General features: G+C 62.4%; 5 protein-coding genes and 1 non-coding gene across 6 annotated transcripts; 3 read left to right on the plus strand and 3 right to left on the minus strand.

Annotated features, from left to right (window-relative positions):
- The first annotated feature begins 972 nt into the window (after nucleotides 1-972).
- V1510DRAFT_413326 (aconitase family-domain-containing protein) lies at nucleotides 973-4,181 on the plus strand. Its single transcript, XM_066933212.1, has 3 exons — nucleotides 973-1,197; nucleotides 1,388-1,408; nucleotides 1,457-4,181. The coding sequence occupies exons 1-3, from the start codon at nucleotides 1,156-1,158 to the stop codon at nucleotides 3,737-3,739; spliced, it is 2,346 nt and encodes a 781-aa protein (XP_066790349.1). The 5' UTR covers nucleotides 973-1,155; the 3' UTR covers nucleotides 3,740-4,181.
- Nucleotides 4,161-4,258, minus strand: V1510DRAFT_t68. Its single transcript has one exon. It is a non-coding gene; the product is annotated as a tRNA-Ser (tRNA).
- A 676-nt stretch (nucleotides 4,259-4,934) lies between these two features.
- Nucleotides 4,935-6,945, minus strand: V1510DRAFT_314616 (kinase-like domain-containing protein). The gene is made up of 5 exons (XM_066930758.1): nucleotides 6,865-6,945; nucleotides 6,639-6,708; nucleotides 6,431-6,603; nucleotides 6,308-6,394; nucleotides 4,935-5,904 (listed from the first exon to the last, which is right to left on the minus strand). Exons 2-5 carry the CDS (start codon nucleotides 6,673-6,675, stop codon nucleotides 5,023-5,025), a joined length of 1,179 nt encoding a protein of 392 aa, XP_066790350.1. The 5' UTR covers nucleotides 6,676-6,708; nucleotides 6,865-6,945; the 3' UTR covers nucleotides 4,935-5,022.
- A 2,655-nt stretch (nucleotides 6,946-9,600) lies between these two features.
- On the minus strand, nucleotides 9,601-11,071 carry V1510DRAFT_413338 (eukaryotic porin-domain-containing protein). Its single transcript, XM_066933213.1, has 2 exons — nucleotides 10,901-11,071; nucleotides 9,601-10,863 (listed from the first exon to the last, which is right to left on the minus strand). The coding sequence occupies exon 2, from the start codon at nucleotides 10,836-10,838 to the stop codon at nucleotides 9,684-9,686; it is 1,155 nt and encodes a 384-aa protein (XP_066790351.1). The 5' UTR covers nucleotides 10,839-10,863; nucleotides 10,901-11,071; the 3' UTR covers nucleotides 9,601-9,683.
- A 121-nt stretch (nucleotides 11,072-11,192) lies between these two features.
- V1510DRAFT_413341 (uncharacterized protein) lies at nucleotides 11,193-12,259 on the plus strand. Its single transcript, XM_066933214.1, has 3 exons — nucleotides 11,193-11,264; nucleotides 11,296-12,065; nucleotides 12,097-12,259. The coding sequence occupies exons 1-3, from the start codon at nucleotides 11,207-11,209 to the stop codon at nucleotides 12,241-12,243; spliced, it is 975 nt and encodes a 324-aa protein (XP_066790352.1). The 5' UTR covers nucleotides 11,193-11,206; the 3' UTR covers nucleotides 12,244-12,259.
- A 627-nt stretch (nucleotides 12,260-12,886) lies between these two features.
- Nucleotides 12,887-14,580, plus strand: V1510DRAFT_362286 (6-phosphofructo-2-kinase-domain-containing protein; the record flags this gene model as incomplete). Its single annotated transcript, XM_066931092.1, has 4 exons — nucleotides 12,887-13,245; nucleotides 13,279-13,663; nucleotides 13,696-13,923; nucleotides 13,957-14,580. The coding sequence occupies 4 exons, from the start codon at nucleotides 12,887-12,889 to the stop codon at nucleotides 14,578-14,580; spliced, it is 1,596 nt and encodes a 531-aa protein (XP_066790353.1).
- Between the last annotated feature and the right edge of the window lie 103 nt (nucleotides 14,581-14,683).

Raw genomic sequence — 14,683 nt, forward strand, 5'->3', positions numbered from 1 at the left:
CGGCCCCGGCGGGCTAGTGCAGCCGACCATGACAATGTGCGGGCGCTGATTGGCCCGGCTCGCGCCGCCCGGCATAGGTGCAGCGCCCGCGCGGCTCTATCTGGCCTGCAGACCTCTTTAGAGTTTTTCTCTGTCTTAATCTGCCGCTTAAGGTTTTCCGGACGGCCTGCAGACCTCTTAGTGCGCCGCCGGTGGCCTGCAGACCTGGCCTGCAGACCTGGCCTGCAGACCTCGGGCACGCCCTGCTAGCCGCCAGCAGGCTAGCGGAGCCGTCCTCGTCTATCTCGTTTGTCCGTTTCGGGCGCGGACCAGTGGCGCTTTGCCGGATCTCGCAAGCCCACTTTAAGGTTCGCCCGCCCGCACATTTTCTCTGTTGTGTCCCCGCTTTGTCCGGCCTGGCCGCCGGCGACCTATCACTTTATGCGCTTTATGCGCGGTCTGCCGGCCTGTGAGTGGCTGCCGCCGCCGCCATTACGTAGCGGGTCCGCGAGTCCGCGCAGGTCCGTACGGGTCCGCGGCACACTCCGGACTCATGCCGTGCCGCGCCCGCGGCTGTCACCCGCCACGGCCGCGGGTCCGCCGCGGGTCCGGCCGCCGCCACACCGCCGGTCCCCCGCCGTGCCGGCCACGGCCCCGAGAGTATTTCCCGCGCGCCGCACTGCCGGCTAGCTGCCTTGCCCGATCGGGCCGCCCGCCTTCCGCGCTCCCTCCGGGGGTCGCCCGTGGCGCGGACTGCCTCCGGACCCGGGCGCCCGACCGCCCGTGCTGGCCAGAGTCACTCGGCAGGAGCCGGCCGGCGCGCGCGCGACGACCGCGCGGTCCCGTCGGCCGTAGCAGTCCTGCGCGGGCTGCCGGGGTCGTGCCGGCCGGGCCGCCGGGGCCACGAATCCGGGGGGAAACCATCCGCGTCACCCCGGTGCGGGTCACAAGGTCCGGACCGAGTCCGGCTGGGTCCCTCCGCGTCGACCGCTGGCCATCCATCCATTCATCCTTCGTTCTTTTTTTTTTACTTTCTTAGCTGGATTTGCGTTTTTTCTCTGTTCATTCTCTTGACTCGGCCGTCGCTGGTATATCAAATCCCGTTTTTCTCTTTTTTTTTTTCTTTTTTTCTTTCCTTTCTTCACATCTTTTCTCGTTTACACTCCTCCGCAAACGATGTTGTCCCGTCGTCTGTCGTCCACCACCGCTCTGAAGAACGTAAGTGCCTGTCCTTCCTGGCCTGCCAGGTGGCATGTGCTCGTGCATGCTGCACCGGACAATTGCGTTGTCACCGGGGCCGGTGTCGGCCATGGCTGGCCTCGGCCGGCCTCGGCAACCCTGGCCCTGCAAAGTGCAACGACCCGGCTATTGGCGGCGACCTCTAGTTGAACATTGCTGACTCTTATAGGGCATCGGCCGTCTGACCTCTGTGAGTGCCTCCGCTCCGCGACCCCCGACACGTTACTAACCCGTCCAGTGCTCGAGAGGTCTGGCCACCGTCGCCGACGACGCCAAGGTCACTCAGAACATCTGGGAGACCGGCTCGCTCATCAACTACAAGAAGAACGCCGAGAACCTGGCGATCGTCAAGGGCCGCCTGAACCGCCCCTTCACCTTCGCCGAGAAGATTCTCTATGGTCACCTTGACGACCCCGAGGGTCAGGCCATCGAGCGTGGTGTCACCTACCTGAAGCTGCGTCCCGACCGTGTCGCGTGCCAGGACGCCACTGCCCAGATGGCCATCCTCCAGTTCATGTCGGCTGGTATGCCCCAGGTTGCTACTCCCTCGACCGTCCACTGTGACCACCTTATCGAGGCCCAGATCGGTGGCGAGAAGGACCTGGCTCGCGCCATTGACATCAACAAGGAGGTCTACGACTTCCTTGCCTCGGCCTGTGCCAAGTACAACATCGGTTTCTGGAGACCCGGCTCTGGTATCATCCACCAGATCGTTCTTGAGAACTACGCTTTCCCCGGTGCCCTGATGATCGGCACTGACTCGCACACCCCCAACGCCGGTGGTCTCGGCATGGCCGCCATCGGTGTCGGTGGTGCCGACGCTGTCGACGTCATGGCCGGTCTGCCCTGGGAGCTGAAGGCCCCTAAGGTCATCGGTGTTAAGCTGACCGGATCGCTCTCGGGCTGGACTTCGCCCAAGGACATCATCCTGAAGGTCGCTGGTATCCTCACCGTCAAGGGTGGTACTGGTGCCATCGTTGAGTACTTCGGTCCCGGTGTCGACTCGCTGTCGTGCACTGGTATGGCTACCATCTGCAACATGGGTGCCGAGATTGGTGCCACCACCTCGCTCTTCCCCTTCAACGAGCGCATGGCCGACTACCTGAACTCGACCAAGCGTTCGCACGTTGCTGACTTCGCCCGTCAGTACAGCGGTCTGCTGAAGTCGGACGAGGGCGCCGAGTACGACCAGCTGATTGAGATCGACCTCAACACTCTTGAGCCCCACGTCAACGGTCCGTTCACCCCCGACCTTGCCACCCCTATCTCGAAGCTCAAGGACGTCGCTGTCGAGAACGGCTGGCCCACTGAGGTCAAGGTCGGTCTTATCGGCTCGTGCACCAACTCGTCGTACGAGGACATGTCTCGTTCGGCCTCGATTGCTCAGGACGCTCTCAACCACGGCCTGAAGTCGAAGTCGCTGTTCACTGTCACCCCCGGTTCGGAGCAGATCCGTGCCACCATTGCCCGCGACGGTCAGCTCAAGACCCTCGAGGAGTTCGGTGGTGTCGTTCTCGCTAACGCCTGCGGCCCGTGCATCGGCCAGTGGGACCGTCGCGACATCAAGAAGGGTGACAAGAACACCATCGTCTCGTCGTACAACCGTAACTTCACCGGCCGTAACGACTCGAACCCGGCCACTCACGCCTTTGTCACCTCGCCCGACCTTGTCACGGCCTTTGCCATCGCTGGTGACCTCCGCTTCAACCCCCTGACCGACAAGCTGAAGGACTCGGAGGGCAACGAGTTCATGCTCGCCATCCCTACCGGCGAGGGTCTCCCCGTTCTCGGATACGACCCCGGCAACGACACCTACCAGGCCCCCCCTGCTGACCGCTCGTCGGTCCAGGTCGCCGTCAGCCCCTCGTCGGACCGTCTCCAGCTCCTGAAGCCCTTCAAGGCCTGGGACGGTGAGGACGCTTTCGACATGCCTATCCTGATCAAGTCTGTCGGCAAGACTACGACCGACCACATCTCCCAGGCTGGTCCCTGGCTCAAGTACCGTGGCCACCTCCAGAACATCTCGAACAACTACATGATCGGTGCCATCAATGCCGACAACGGCAAGGCCAACACCATCCTGAACTACATGACCGGCGAGTACGGCAGCGTCCCCGAGACTGCTCAGTACTACCGTGACCGTGACCAGAAGTGGGTTGTCGTTGGTGGTGACAACTTCGGTGAGGGTTCGTCGCGTGAGCACGCTGCCCTGGAGCCCCGTTTCCTCGGTGGCTACGCCATCATTGCCAAGTCGTTCGCTCGTATCCACGAGACCAACCTGAAGAAGCAGGGTCTGCTGCCGCTGACCTTCGCTGACCCTTCGGCGTACGACAAGATCAACTTTGACGACAAGGTCGACATTGTTGGCGTCACCACCCTGAGCCCCGGCAAGAACCTCAAGCTGGTCATTCACCCCAAGAACGGTGAGACCTGGGAGACTGAGCTTGCTCAGACCTACAACGAGGAGCAGATCGAGTGGTTCAAGGCTGGTTCGGCCCTGAACCGCATGTCCCAGCTGTAAGCGCTTTGCGCTGCTGCTGGCAGTCGTGCTCTGCCCTCAAAACGTTGTCTCGGGTTTCCGAGAAGATTCTTTTCAATTCAAAAGATACGAGAGATGAATCTAGTAATGTCACATTGATTTGTTTAATCTGTCAGGTATAGTTTTTATCCGACGGCCATGGACCGGATGGTCACATAATTTGATTCAAGTTAAAATACGCTGGCCAATTGGCTTGTAGATTTTGTCCTTATCCGCGCCCCGCTCGTAGTTTACGCCTGTCTGGCCCCGGTCCCCGGTTCGACTGAGCCGCTAAGCGAGCTAATCTGTGATAGTCCTTGTAGGCTGTGACTGGCCAGAATCCAGACCGCGCCGGTACCGCCAGTAGAGCATGCATCAACAAAAAACAAATTGGCGCTCGTGCTAAAAAAAATTAAAAAATAAACGACACCAGCAGGATTTGAACCTGCGCCTCGAAACGAGAACAGATATCGTAAGGGTAACCATTCGAGTCTGTCGCCTTAACCACTCGGCCATAGTGTCTTCTATACGAAGTATCACGACAAAGAGAGCTAGGGTTGCCGGCAAGTCACATTTGCACGTGATTAACCCCGCCTGTGTTCACATCACTCGGCGTCGGCTCGGGCGCCATGCAGTGCGCCCGGACAGGCGCGGACCCATGGCGCGGACCCGCGGACCGAGTCCACCAGGGCCGGAGTTATTCCGGCGGGGCCTTGGTACCCCGCGATCGTCACCCTACCGGCGGCCGCCGAGCGTTCTGGAACAGTACTGCGCCGGGCGGCCGCACGCGACAACAGTGCAGTCGCCAGCGCATATGCCAGTGACATCTGCTGCAGGTCGGCCAGCGCGTGTATAGTGGCACAGTTATCACTGCCCACCAGACATGCCAGCTCGCCTGGCACGGACAATGGCCGGTGGACCGTCGGGCGCAATCGGACAAAATACGCGCACGCAAGAAATTCAATAGACTAGTACAATTCGTAACTCCAACAAAAGACCAGCATCCATTTCCCCGGCTGCTCCAGCAGGCGGAGCCGCGCAAGCTGCATGGTCGCCCGCGACCACCCAACACGCCGTCATCATCTTGGTTGCGTCGTCCAAAACACCGCATCACCACCAGCAGCACCAACAGGGCGTGCGGCGTTCATGTGTGTAATAAATATATTTTCTATTGACTCATTTTTTTCTTGTCTTTTTAGTCTGGTATATTTTAGCTGCCGGCTGCTGGTCCAGGCATGCCCAGCTGCTGCCGTAGCTTTTAAGTTATCCATACTGCCTTCAGCGGCTTACTCGAGATTGACCTTCATCTGCTCAGGAGTCAACGGCTTAAAGTTGTCCAGGTCAATGCCTTCCGCAGCCAGCACAGGACGGATGTGAGCGGGAACAAGCTTGTCGTTGAGGTCAGGGCGGATCGAGAGCTCATGCAGCGAGAAGTTGAAAAGCGGCGGCAGGTCACGGGGCGGGTTCGTTGGCGTGCGCGAGTCGGGCAGATTCGTAGCGGGGTCACGCAGCTCGTCAAAGAAAGGATGGCACATGGCCTCGATGGCGCTCAGACGCTGAGTGGGATTGTACTCGAGAAGGCGCGAGATAAGATCGATTGCGTCGGGTGGGCCCTTACGGAACACCTTCGAGAACGGGTGCGGCTTGATCTGCGGGAACTTGTGCTCCATGTAGTTCGGATTCATGGTCTTGATCTGATCACGCGTCGGCGTTCCAAGCACCTTAATGATCTCGACCAGTTGGTCAATACCCGACTCACCAGGGAAGAGTGGCTGGCCAAGCATCAGCTCGGCCATTACGCAACCCGTCGACCACACGTCGATCTTGGTCGTGTAGTTGGTAGCACCAAAGATAAGCTCGGGCGCACGGTAGTAGCGAGAGCAGATGTACGACACGTTAGGCTCGCCAGCCACGAGAATCTTGGCGGAGCCAAAGTCACATAGTTTTAGGATGCCAGTGGCCGGGTCCAGCAAAAGGTTCTGCGGTTTGATGTCGCGGTGACATATGCCTTGAGAATGGATGTATGCAAGCGATCGGAAGAGCTGGTAGGTGTATAGTTTGACTTCGAGCATCGGCATGGTCGTTTTCAGCTTGGCGAAGTGCCGCGAGGCGCGGTAGATGGTCTCAGGCACGAATTCGAGCACCAAATTCAGATAAATCTCATCTCGCTACAGAGTCAGTCAGTGCCAAATGAGACAATTTTCAGGGTCTGTGATGCGGGTGCGAGGCGAGACGGCGTCGGGAGTACCTAGCTAGCCTTCATTGAAGGCTCCTGAATGACCCCACCGACGCTCAGCCGCCTACAGCGGGCCACCAAGGCTAGAGAGCAGCTCCCCAAGCGTACTGCCTGCGTGCCGGCGGTAGATGACTGGAACTGCGCTAGCAGACTCGCTGCCTCAGTTATAGAGGGCCAGTTCAACCGCCGGGAGCGTTGGGGCAGACACGTGACTGCCCCCAATGCGCACGCGGCCGGTCATGGGACACCCCGCCCACGCCGATTTCAGGGAGCACTAGCCGGCGGCCGCCGTCGCCGCCTTCAATCCAGCACCACAGTCCTTGTAGTACACATACCCGGTCGCCATTCGATGAGTAGAAGAAGGCCTTCAGCTCGACCACGTTCGGGTGCCGCACAAGCCGCATGATCTGCAACTCACGGTTCTGTCGTCAGTTAGCAATTCTCGTAATCGTACGAACCTTGAAGCGCTTGTCCTGCAGAACACGCTTGATGGCAACCTCTTCGTTGGACGGTGACAGCCGGGTTTGGAAGACAACGCCGAAGGAGCCGTTGCCGACCATCTTGCACTGCGTGTAGCACAGATCCTTCGTCTCGCCTGTGCGGCCATCGTGCACCTTTTCTTTGACAATTTCTGTGGTCAGTGTGGCCCCCGCAGTGTGTACGTACCTCCAGAGCGCTGCGCGCCCAGATTGTACGGGATCATTCTGCCGGCGGGGAGGCGGGCGATCGCGGTAGACTGGTCGTCAGCAGATGCCACACCGGTGGCAGAAGCCGAATTGCGGACTCACACTGGCGGCGGGCGGCCGTTCACGGGGACGGGTACGTAACCTGACCGATGGTAGACTGAGCCGGGCGATAAATAAACATCCGCAGACGCGGCGCTGGAACCCACTTTCACGTCGATCAACCTGCCAGGGCGAGTAGGCCTACACCTGGGAAACAATCCGAGATGGGGGACGGGCGGCTGGTACGGAAATGTGTCCTGCCGATGGTTTTTGGGCGATGATGATTTGGACGCTGGTGATATTGCAGAAGATAATTATAATGGCCCAGAGCTTAAAGCGAGGGCACCTGTACGCATTTGACTTTTACGCCGCCGGCCGTCGCGGGCTCGCGCTGCCAGCGGCCTGCGCCGGCGCCGGCCAGCCCGCCGCGCGCCAGCGGGCGGCCCCGTGGCACGCCGCGCCACTACGCCACAGTCGCACCGCCGCGCACCGCCGTGCACCGCCGCACTGGCTCGGTTGGCTATAGCCCGCCGACCCACCGCCATGCCCCACCGCCGCGCTGCTGCGCGCCGCCCGTGCCCGCCCGCTGACCTACCGCCACCGACGCCTCCCCCCTGCGGCCATGCCCGTACCGGCGGTGCCCGCCGGTCGGCCGACGGGCGCCACCTAGCAGCTAGCACCGTCGCAGCGTGAGCGGACGCGGTCGGCTGTCTGTCGCCCTCGCGACCGGGCGACTTCCAGCCGCACCGTCTGCTCCGCGGCGGCGGTCTCCGTACCGCGCCGCGTCCCCTGCGGCGATGTCGCGGCCGCAGCATGCAGCCAGACCGCGCTAGCCGGATCCCGCGCCCGCATGATTCGCTAGCGCGCGCTAGTATTTGCGTTGCCGTTTCCATCCAGCAACGTCGTCTGGCAGGCGCCAGCTGCATGGCTCTCGGCCGGGAAAGCGCAGACCGGACCCGAGAGCGACCGAGACAGTGTCGCACGTCAGCTGCTGCGGCACGAGGCGTTCGCGGCAGCATTACCCGTCCGGGTGCGCCCCTGCGCCTACGCAGGCTACGCGTACTCACTGCGGCTGCTGCGGCTGTGCGTCGCCAAACGGCTGGCCCCGGCGCCCCCCACGGCACGCTAGCGCGCCTGCTGCCGCTGCGCGCGAGTCCTGCGTGACCACATGACACCAGCCGCCAGGCTAGCCGCGGTAGGTGGCTGCACGCCGCCGCCGCCATACCAGTTTGGGAACGACTATCACTTTACGTCATGGCGCACCTTCTGTGCGCCAGCGTTGCTGAGCTGCCTCGGGCTAGCACGTCCCACGTTACACTACGCAAGCATTGCTCTCGGGCTCTGCGCCACATGTATCGGGCCGCGCGCCACATGTAGCATGCCGTCATCCGCCGACAACGCACCGGCGCGCTGTTCGCGCGCCGCACGCGTCGCGACGCCCATCAGCCCTGCGGGGTCGCGCTGACCGCGGATGAGCCGGCAGTGGTAGTGTGCGTGGCCAGTGGATGTGGCACAGCGGGTGCCTGGTCCGACGCATTATCTCCGCGGCTGTTGCGATGCATGAAGTGCGCGCGGGGGGAGCGAGTTGCGGCGCGACTGCGCGCCGCCCCAGTGGACGCAGCCTCTGGCCTCTGTGGCACGCCCCCGGAGACAAGCCGATGGCCACTGTACAACCGCTGCCACAGTGGCGGAGGCCGCCGGCGAGTAATCCGCTAAACGTCGTGTCTCTGTTAGCCGCCGCCCCTCCGTGTAGACCTCCCGCTGTGCGTCGAGTGCTCGTGAAGCACCCGCAGGTCGGCGAAACAGAGAGCCGCCGGCTGCTGGCGCCTGTCCTCGGGAGTCTCCGCCCCTATCTCGCGGCGCGCGTTGCCAGCGCTCGTGACGCAGACGCCGTACCGCAGTGCTCGTGGCAGGACCAGCGCCCTGCAGAACACACCCGAGCAAGTTAGTGGATGCAGCCTCTACCGGTCATCCCACCGTCGCCCAGCCACTGCACCCCGCCGCCCTGCCGTAGCATGCCTCGGCCGCCCCGCCGGAAGGCCCGTCCACGTGTGCCCTCTGCACAGACCGGTGATCATGGCCGCTGGCGATCGCCCGTCCGTCGCCACTGCGCGTCAGAGCTCGTGCCACTACAAGAGGACTTCGCGTATGTCGGTACACAGGCACGAGTCGCGCGCCACCGACCGCGATTTCATCGTGTCCCGGTCTGCAACGGCCAGCAGGCTGCGCACTATACTGAACTGGTCCGGCGCGTGTTTCTGCATACAACCATTAGCTACCTTGCGCTTGGCGCCTCTGATCTTCGGCCAGCAAGCAGTCACGGGGCAGCCTGCAGATCGGCCGCCCCAGTGGCCCAGCCTCTAGGGTTGCAGGGGTCCAGCTTACTGTCGTTACCTGCGTAACCTGTAACCCGAAACTAAGATATTCGGTGTCTGCCAGCTCGCAGCTAAGCTATGCATCTCGTCTCGGTTTCTGGCTGGCTCGTGTGCCCTCGGTCGTTGATCTGCACGTTTGGAGCGGCAATTGCCACTTACGTTGCATTCGTACGAGCACGAGCAGTATCGACGGGACCGCCTGCGGACGGCGCGCATCTAACGTAGACTGCGACCCGACTTAAGCGCCCGGCTCGAGTGTTACAGTCCCGGGTTGGTGTCGGGGAGCGTATGCAACTCAGGCGACCAACGGGTGTCGACCGAGTTTTGAATGTACATTAGATTAGACCAGACGGTCACAGGTTGTGACTACGTCAAAGCGCCGTGCGGTTCGCACAACCCACCGGAAATCCCGGTTCGTGCGGCTCGTAGGGGTTGTGCGGCGCGAGCGGCGCAGCCCGAACACGAACGAGCGCTTTCGCGTCGCCCTCCTTTCAGCGCGGCCACTCATTTTCACATCCACGTCACTGGTCGCCGTATACCTGCGTCCTGGACCTGGCCTATAAGACACATGTATAAGTTTATTTCGGAGATTTACAAAGTCCGCGCGGTCGCTACATAGGCGGCTTGACCTGCATGGACGGGTCCGGGGGGATGGCGGACTCGTCGCCGCCAGACTCGAGCTGGAGACCCATGCCGACCTTGGCGGTGTTCTTAGAGTGGTCGATCTCACCCGAGAAGACCACAGAGAGGATGGGAGCCAGGCGCTTCTCGACCAAGCACGCGACCTTTCCGGTGGAGTCGATCTGGCCACGGAAGGTGGACTCACGGAAATCGAAGCGGGCACCGATGGTGGTAACGCCCTCGGGGCCCGAGGCACCGCCCATCATCATGCTCATGCGGGACGGAACCAGCGACAGGTTGCACTCGACACCAGTCTCGACGTGCTCAGTGATCTTGCGCCAGAACGAGGCACGGATCGTGCCCTGGGCCTGCAGCTGGGCCGAGGCGACCCAGTCTTGGCCAACGTAGCGTCCGACGTAATTGAGAGCGGCATCGGGCGGGAATTCGCGGGCCTGACGGCTCCAGGCAGCCTCAAGACCGAGCGACAGGCTCGGCGTAAGCGACTGCAGGTACGAACCGGTGACGATACCGGTCAGCGTGTTGTCGAGAATCGAGGGATTCATAGCCTTGAGGTTAACGGTGAAGTCGGGGCCAACAAAGTCCTGCTCGAGCTGGACGATCTGGCCCTGGCTTGGGTGCGCCTGGTACGTGAGCTTCGACACGAGGCCGTCGGCGACACGGTAGTGCAGCTTGCCCATGACAGCAGCGTCCGAGTCGACCGAGCCCTGCATCAGCACGTCGTTGGTGGCGTAGACGGCGGCGTACGTGTACGGCGCCGAGTACTGCGAGCCGATCGCGAGAGCGTGCGACAGCTGAAACACGGGCGCGAACGAGATGCCGCGCGTCAGGTCCGCCCGCAGGCCAGTGAACTGGTAGTTGGTCAGGAACGTGTCCTTGCCGACCTCCTTCGCAACGTCCTCGAGCTTGCCGGGGTTGGGCAGGCCCAGAGCCGCCCGCCGGTCCATCAGCGAGTAGTACACGCCGCTGAGGTACGACACCACCGGGTTCTTCGACACCAGGTGCGTCGACCGCTGCAACAGGCCGCCGGAGCCGACCTCAATTGGCTTGTATGAGTACGCAGGCATGTGCGGGGCCGGCAGCCCGCTCAGCGAGCCGACGTCCTCAATTTTCGGGGCAGCCGCCATCCTGCTCTATTCTCTGGCCGGATGTCTGGATCTGTCAGTCGCCTGCGTTGGCCGTAGCCTACCTTGCCGTGTGCACGGTCAAACCGGGCGTCTATATACAATGGACCTGTCTGCAGCGTGAAATCGCCTTCGGAGCGACTTCGTCTGATGTGATTCCTGCTGTCGGCCTGTCTCTCTGCGGATTCCTAGAAATCCGGCGGTGCTTCACGCTGAAGTTGTCGTGACAAATTTGCGGTCCGGCGCGGCGACGAGGATTCGTCTAAAAATTTTTCGGGGCCCGGGTAACGCGCCGCACACCGTGCGGCGCGCCTCGCCTTAGTCGCGCGCGCGCCATCGTTGCCCTGCACAACATGCCCGACGCCGCCGCCATGCGCGCGTTCTGGCACGGCACTGTCGATGCTGCCGTCCTCGGTACCCCTACACTTGGTACGGTCTTCGCCGGCACTGCTAACCCTAGAACTCGAGCTTTGGGCCGACGCCGGTCCAGCCGCGCGCGCGTTCCCGCCGCTGGCCGGTCTTGATCTCGTCGCCGCCGGCACTTTGGACCCTGCCGCAGTGCCACTTTGGATGGTCGCCGGGCCGTCCGCAACCGTCTACTCGCGTGCGGTTACCACCGGTGCCTTCTTTCGTGACCTGCTCGCTGGCGACGCGGGTGCGGCTGGCATCGCGCCACGCGCGCTGCTTGTACGAGCTGCCGGCCCACGAGCGCCACTGGACGGCATCCTGCTCTATGGACAGACCACAGACGAAGGCAGACTGGCCGTGCGCGCGGTCGCGTTGCATGCGCCGCAGACCGTGGCCGATGCGCTGGCCGTCAAGCGCGAAAATGACGACGGTCCGGCACCGCCGCCAACGTTCCTGCTGCCGTCTGCCGACGAGCTCAGCGTGTTTCAAAGCTCGGTACGCACGTCCGAGAAACTCGAGGCACTGGCGCGCCGGTCACTGTCGCGCAAGCCGTCATTCTCCGCTCAGCCGCCATCAAACGCGCCGTCTCGGGCGCCGTCGCGCGCGCCCTCTCACGCGCCTTCGCGCATGCCATCGCTGCCACCGACAGATCCGGTCGTCAAAGTGGAAGACGGCTCGGCGCAGCACTCGGCCACGATGCACGTGGTGCAGCGCATGGTCATGGCCGCCCTACGTCTGCGCGGCTTTGCTCGTGGCCGCGGCGCCGACGACGAGTTCAAATCGCTCTACCACCACACCTATCGCGCCGCCATATTCTCCCTGGTACGTGTCTCTGTAAAATCTCTAACCGTAGCGCCACCGCCTGGCCGCCGACGACGTCGTGCCTGTTGACGACATCGAAACGCTGGTCGGCCGGCTGCTGGACCTGTTCCTGCCCGCCGAGTCGCACGCGCCGCGGCACGAGCCGCACGAGCCGGCCCCTGAATATGACATCACGTGACTGTCACGTGCCCGTGCCCCGCTCCTCGGTTCTCCGCAGCCATCCGGCGGCGGCCCGGCCGCTGTCGGGAGGCCACCGGCAGAGTGGTCGTACGCCGACGCACCGCCGCTGTCCGGCCGCGCCCGATTCCGTAGTTCCACGAAGCCCCGCCCGGCCGAGCGCTTTGCCGACGCGTGCAGGCGGCCGCGTACAGCCGAGGCGCCGGCCGAATACCGGCGTCTGCATGCAGCCTGCCGGCGCCTCACTGCTATCTGCCGGCGTGGGCGCCGACTGTGTCTGCACCGGCCACCGCCACCGGATGTGCGGCCCCAGATTGTCGCCAAACCTTGCCCAGGGAGGAGAAGGTTGTGCGGCTCAGAGCTTCTCCACGATTTATTTTGGCCATCGCGGACTATACACTCCTTGTTCGTGACGACCTCCAATATCCGCCACGCTCGGCCTCCACCACGCGTCCGCCGTACTCCGAAGAGTTCCGCCGCCCCCGCTGGACTCCGTCCACGTCGCCGTCTGTCCAGCCGCCTCTTGGTGCGCCCCTGCGTTGCCCAGCCGCCTAATCGTGCCGGCCCTCCCGGTCTAGCACCGGCCCGTTCTGTTCAAGCCGCCGGCGTGGCTGTCTGCCTAGGAAGACGCGTTCCTTGCTGTCATGATCCCGATCCGCACACCTGCCGGAGCCCGGCATCCGTCGTCGTCGCCATCGTCGCCGCCGCTGACGACGTACCACGCCGATCTGGCGACCTCGCCTATCACAGGCGGCCTTGCGGCCGCCTTGGGCGGCAGCGACCATCCGTTTCCTGGTCGGCTCGCGCAGTCGCCTTCATCTACGACATCTTCGTCGTCGTACCGGCGGCGGCAGTCGACCGCGGTCGATTTTGACGCCGTCCATGACACGCTCTCGCCGACCCATGTTTCGCCCGCACAGCTCTACCTGACGCAGTCCGGTCGGCTGTTTCATGCTGGCAAGATCTGCATCGTGCTTGTCGGTCTGCCGGCACGCGGCAAGACGTAAGCGCGCGCGATTTCCTCCTCTAACCGCAGTCACCTCGCCGTCTCGTTGACGCGGTATTTGCGCTGGCTAGGCGTCAAGACGCACGCCTTCCACCTTGGCGACTACCGACGCGCAATCTTGCCTTCCGGCGCCGAGGTCCCGGACGACTACTTCCTTGTCAACGCGAGCCCGGCCACGGTTCGGTTTCGGCTTAAGGTCATGGCCGATTGCAAGACCGACATCTTCAGATTCTTTGAGCAGGACAACGGCCAGGTCGCGATCTACGATGCCGTCAACCCGACGTCGTCCGGTCGTCGCGCGCTCAGCAAAGAGCTCAACGCACGCGGCATCCAGACGCTGTTCATCGAGAGCATCTGCGACAACCAGGACATTATCATGTCCAACGTCCGGTCTGTCAAGATCTCGTCGCCCGACGTAAGTGCCGTGCGCGATCGCGCTGACCGCAGTACCTTGGCTGGGATGAGAAGGAAGCCATTGCGGACTATTTGCGCCGGATCGAGCAGAAGATCCCTATGTTTGAGACCTTGAACGAGCCAGACTTCAACTACGTTAAGCTATTCAACGCCGGTGAGCGCATCCTGTTTAACAACTCGCGCATCGGATACCTGCCAAACCGGATCGTGTTCTACTTAATGAACCTGCACATCAAGTCCGGCTGTGTGTACTTTGCGAGGGTACGTTGCGGTCGCTGCGATAGCTAACCCCAGGCTGGCGAGTGCGATCCCGCACGCCCGCTCTACAAGTCCGACCCAGAGCTGTCGGACAGTGGAAAGAAGTATGCCCAGCTCCTTGCAGGTTCGCTGCTCGAACTGCGCCAGAAAGAGTACGACGACCGTGTGGCCAATGGTGACACCGATCCGGAGCGTAAGCTCGTGATCTGGACGTCGACGCGGCTACGCACGCAACAGACCGCCGCAGGCTTCGTCGAGCATGGCTACCGGACGCGTCAGCGGCCGCAGTTGGCTCAGATCAATCCGGGTGTTTGCGATGGGCTTAGCCAGGCCGCCATCGAGGAAAAATACCCGGAGGAGGTCGAGAAGCATAAGGCTGATCCGTACCGGCATCGTTACCCGCGCGCCGAGTCGTATCATGACCTGGCCGTTCGCCTTGAGCCTGTTATTCTCGAGATGGAGCGCATCTCGTCTGACATCCTGATCATTGCCAACGAGAGCGTGTTGCGCGTGCTTTACGGCTACCTGATGGCGTGTTCGCCGGCAGACATTCCGGAGCTCGAGTTCCCTCGCGACGAGATTGTAGAAATCATCCCGTCGTCGTACAACAACGTCGTGCGCCGGATCCCCATCAACGGCTGGTTCGACGACCAGGTCTAGTTACATGTATGAATAGCAATGATCTCATTAGTTGCAGAGCGTGAAAATATGTGGATGACACTGGTGGCGATGGGAGTTTATATCAGTTACCCTGTCGCAGTCA

Source organism: Dipodascopsis tothii (assembly GCF_038497935.1).
Source record: "Dipodascopsis tothii strain CBS 759.85 unplaced genomic scaffold V1510scaffold_7, whole genome shotgun sequence".
In the NCBI taxonomy this organism is placed as follows: Eukaryota; Fungi; Ascomycota; class Lipomycetes; order Lipomycetales; family Lipomycetaceae; genus Neoaidaea; species Neoaidaea tothii.

Excerpts from the sequence above, each read along its gene's own strand:
- V1510DRAFT_413338 (XM_066933213.1), bottom strand. The coding sequence starts at position 10,838 with ATGGCGGCTGCCCCGAAAATTGAGGACGTCGGCTCGCTGAGCGGGCTG.
- V1510DRAFT_413326 (XM_066933212.1), top strand. The coding sequence starts at position 1,156 with ATGTTGTCCCGTCGTCTGTCGTCCACCACCGCTCTGAAGAAC. Across the intron at positions 1,198-1,387 it reads CCACCACCGCTCTGAAGAAC|GGCATCGGCCGTCTGACCTC; the intron begins GTAAGTGCCTGT and ends TGACTCTTATAG. Across the intron at positions 1,409-1,456 it reads GCATCGGCCGTCTGACCTCT|TGCTCGAGAGGTCTGGCCAC; the intron begins GTGAGTGCCTCC and ends TAACCCGTCCAG.
- V1510DRAFT_314616 (XM_066930758.1), bottom strand. The coding sequence starts at position 6,675 with ATGATCCCGTACAATCTGGGCGCGCAGCGCTCTGGAG. Across the intron at positions 6,604-6,638 it reads GGGCGCGCAGCGCTCTGGAG|AAATTGTCAAAGAAAAGGTG; the intron begins GTACGTACACAC and ends CACTGACCACAG. Across the intron at positions 6,395-6,430 it reads TGCAGGACAAGCGCTTCAAG|AACCGTGAGTTGCAGATCAT; the intron begins GTTCGTACGATT and ends AACTGACGACAG.
- V1510DRAFT_413341 (XM_066933214.1), top strand. The coding sequence starts at position 11,207 with ATGCGCGCGTTCTGGCACGGCACTGTCGATGCTGCCGTCCTCGGTACC. Across the intron at positions 11,265-11,295 it reads CCTCGGTACCCCTACACTTG|AACTCGAGCTTTGGGCCGAC; the intron begins GTACGGTCTTCG and ends TGCTAACCCTAG. Across the intron at positions 12,066-12,096 it reads GCGCCGCCATATTCTCCCTG|CGCCACCGCCTGGCCGCCGA; the intron begins GTACGTGTCTCT and ends CTCTAACCGTAG.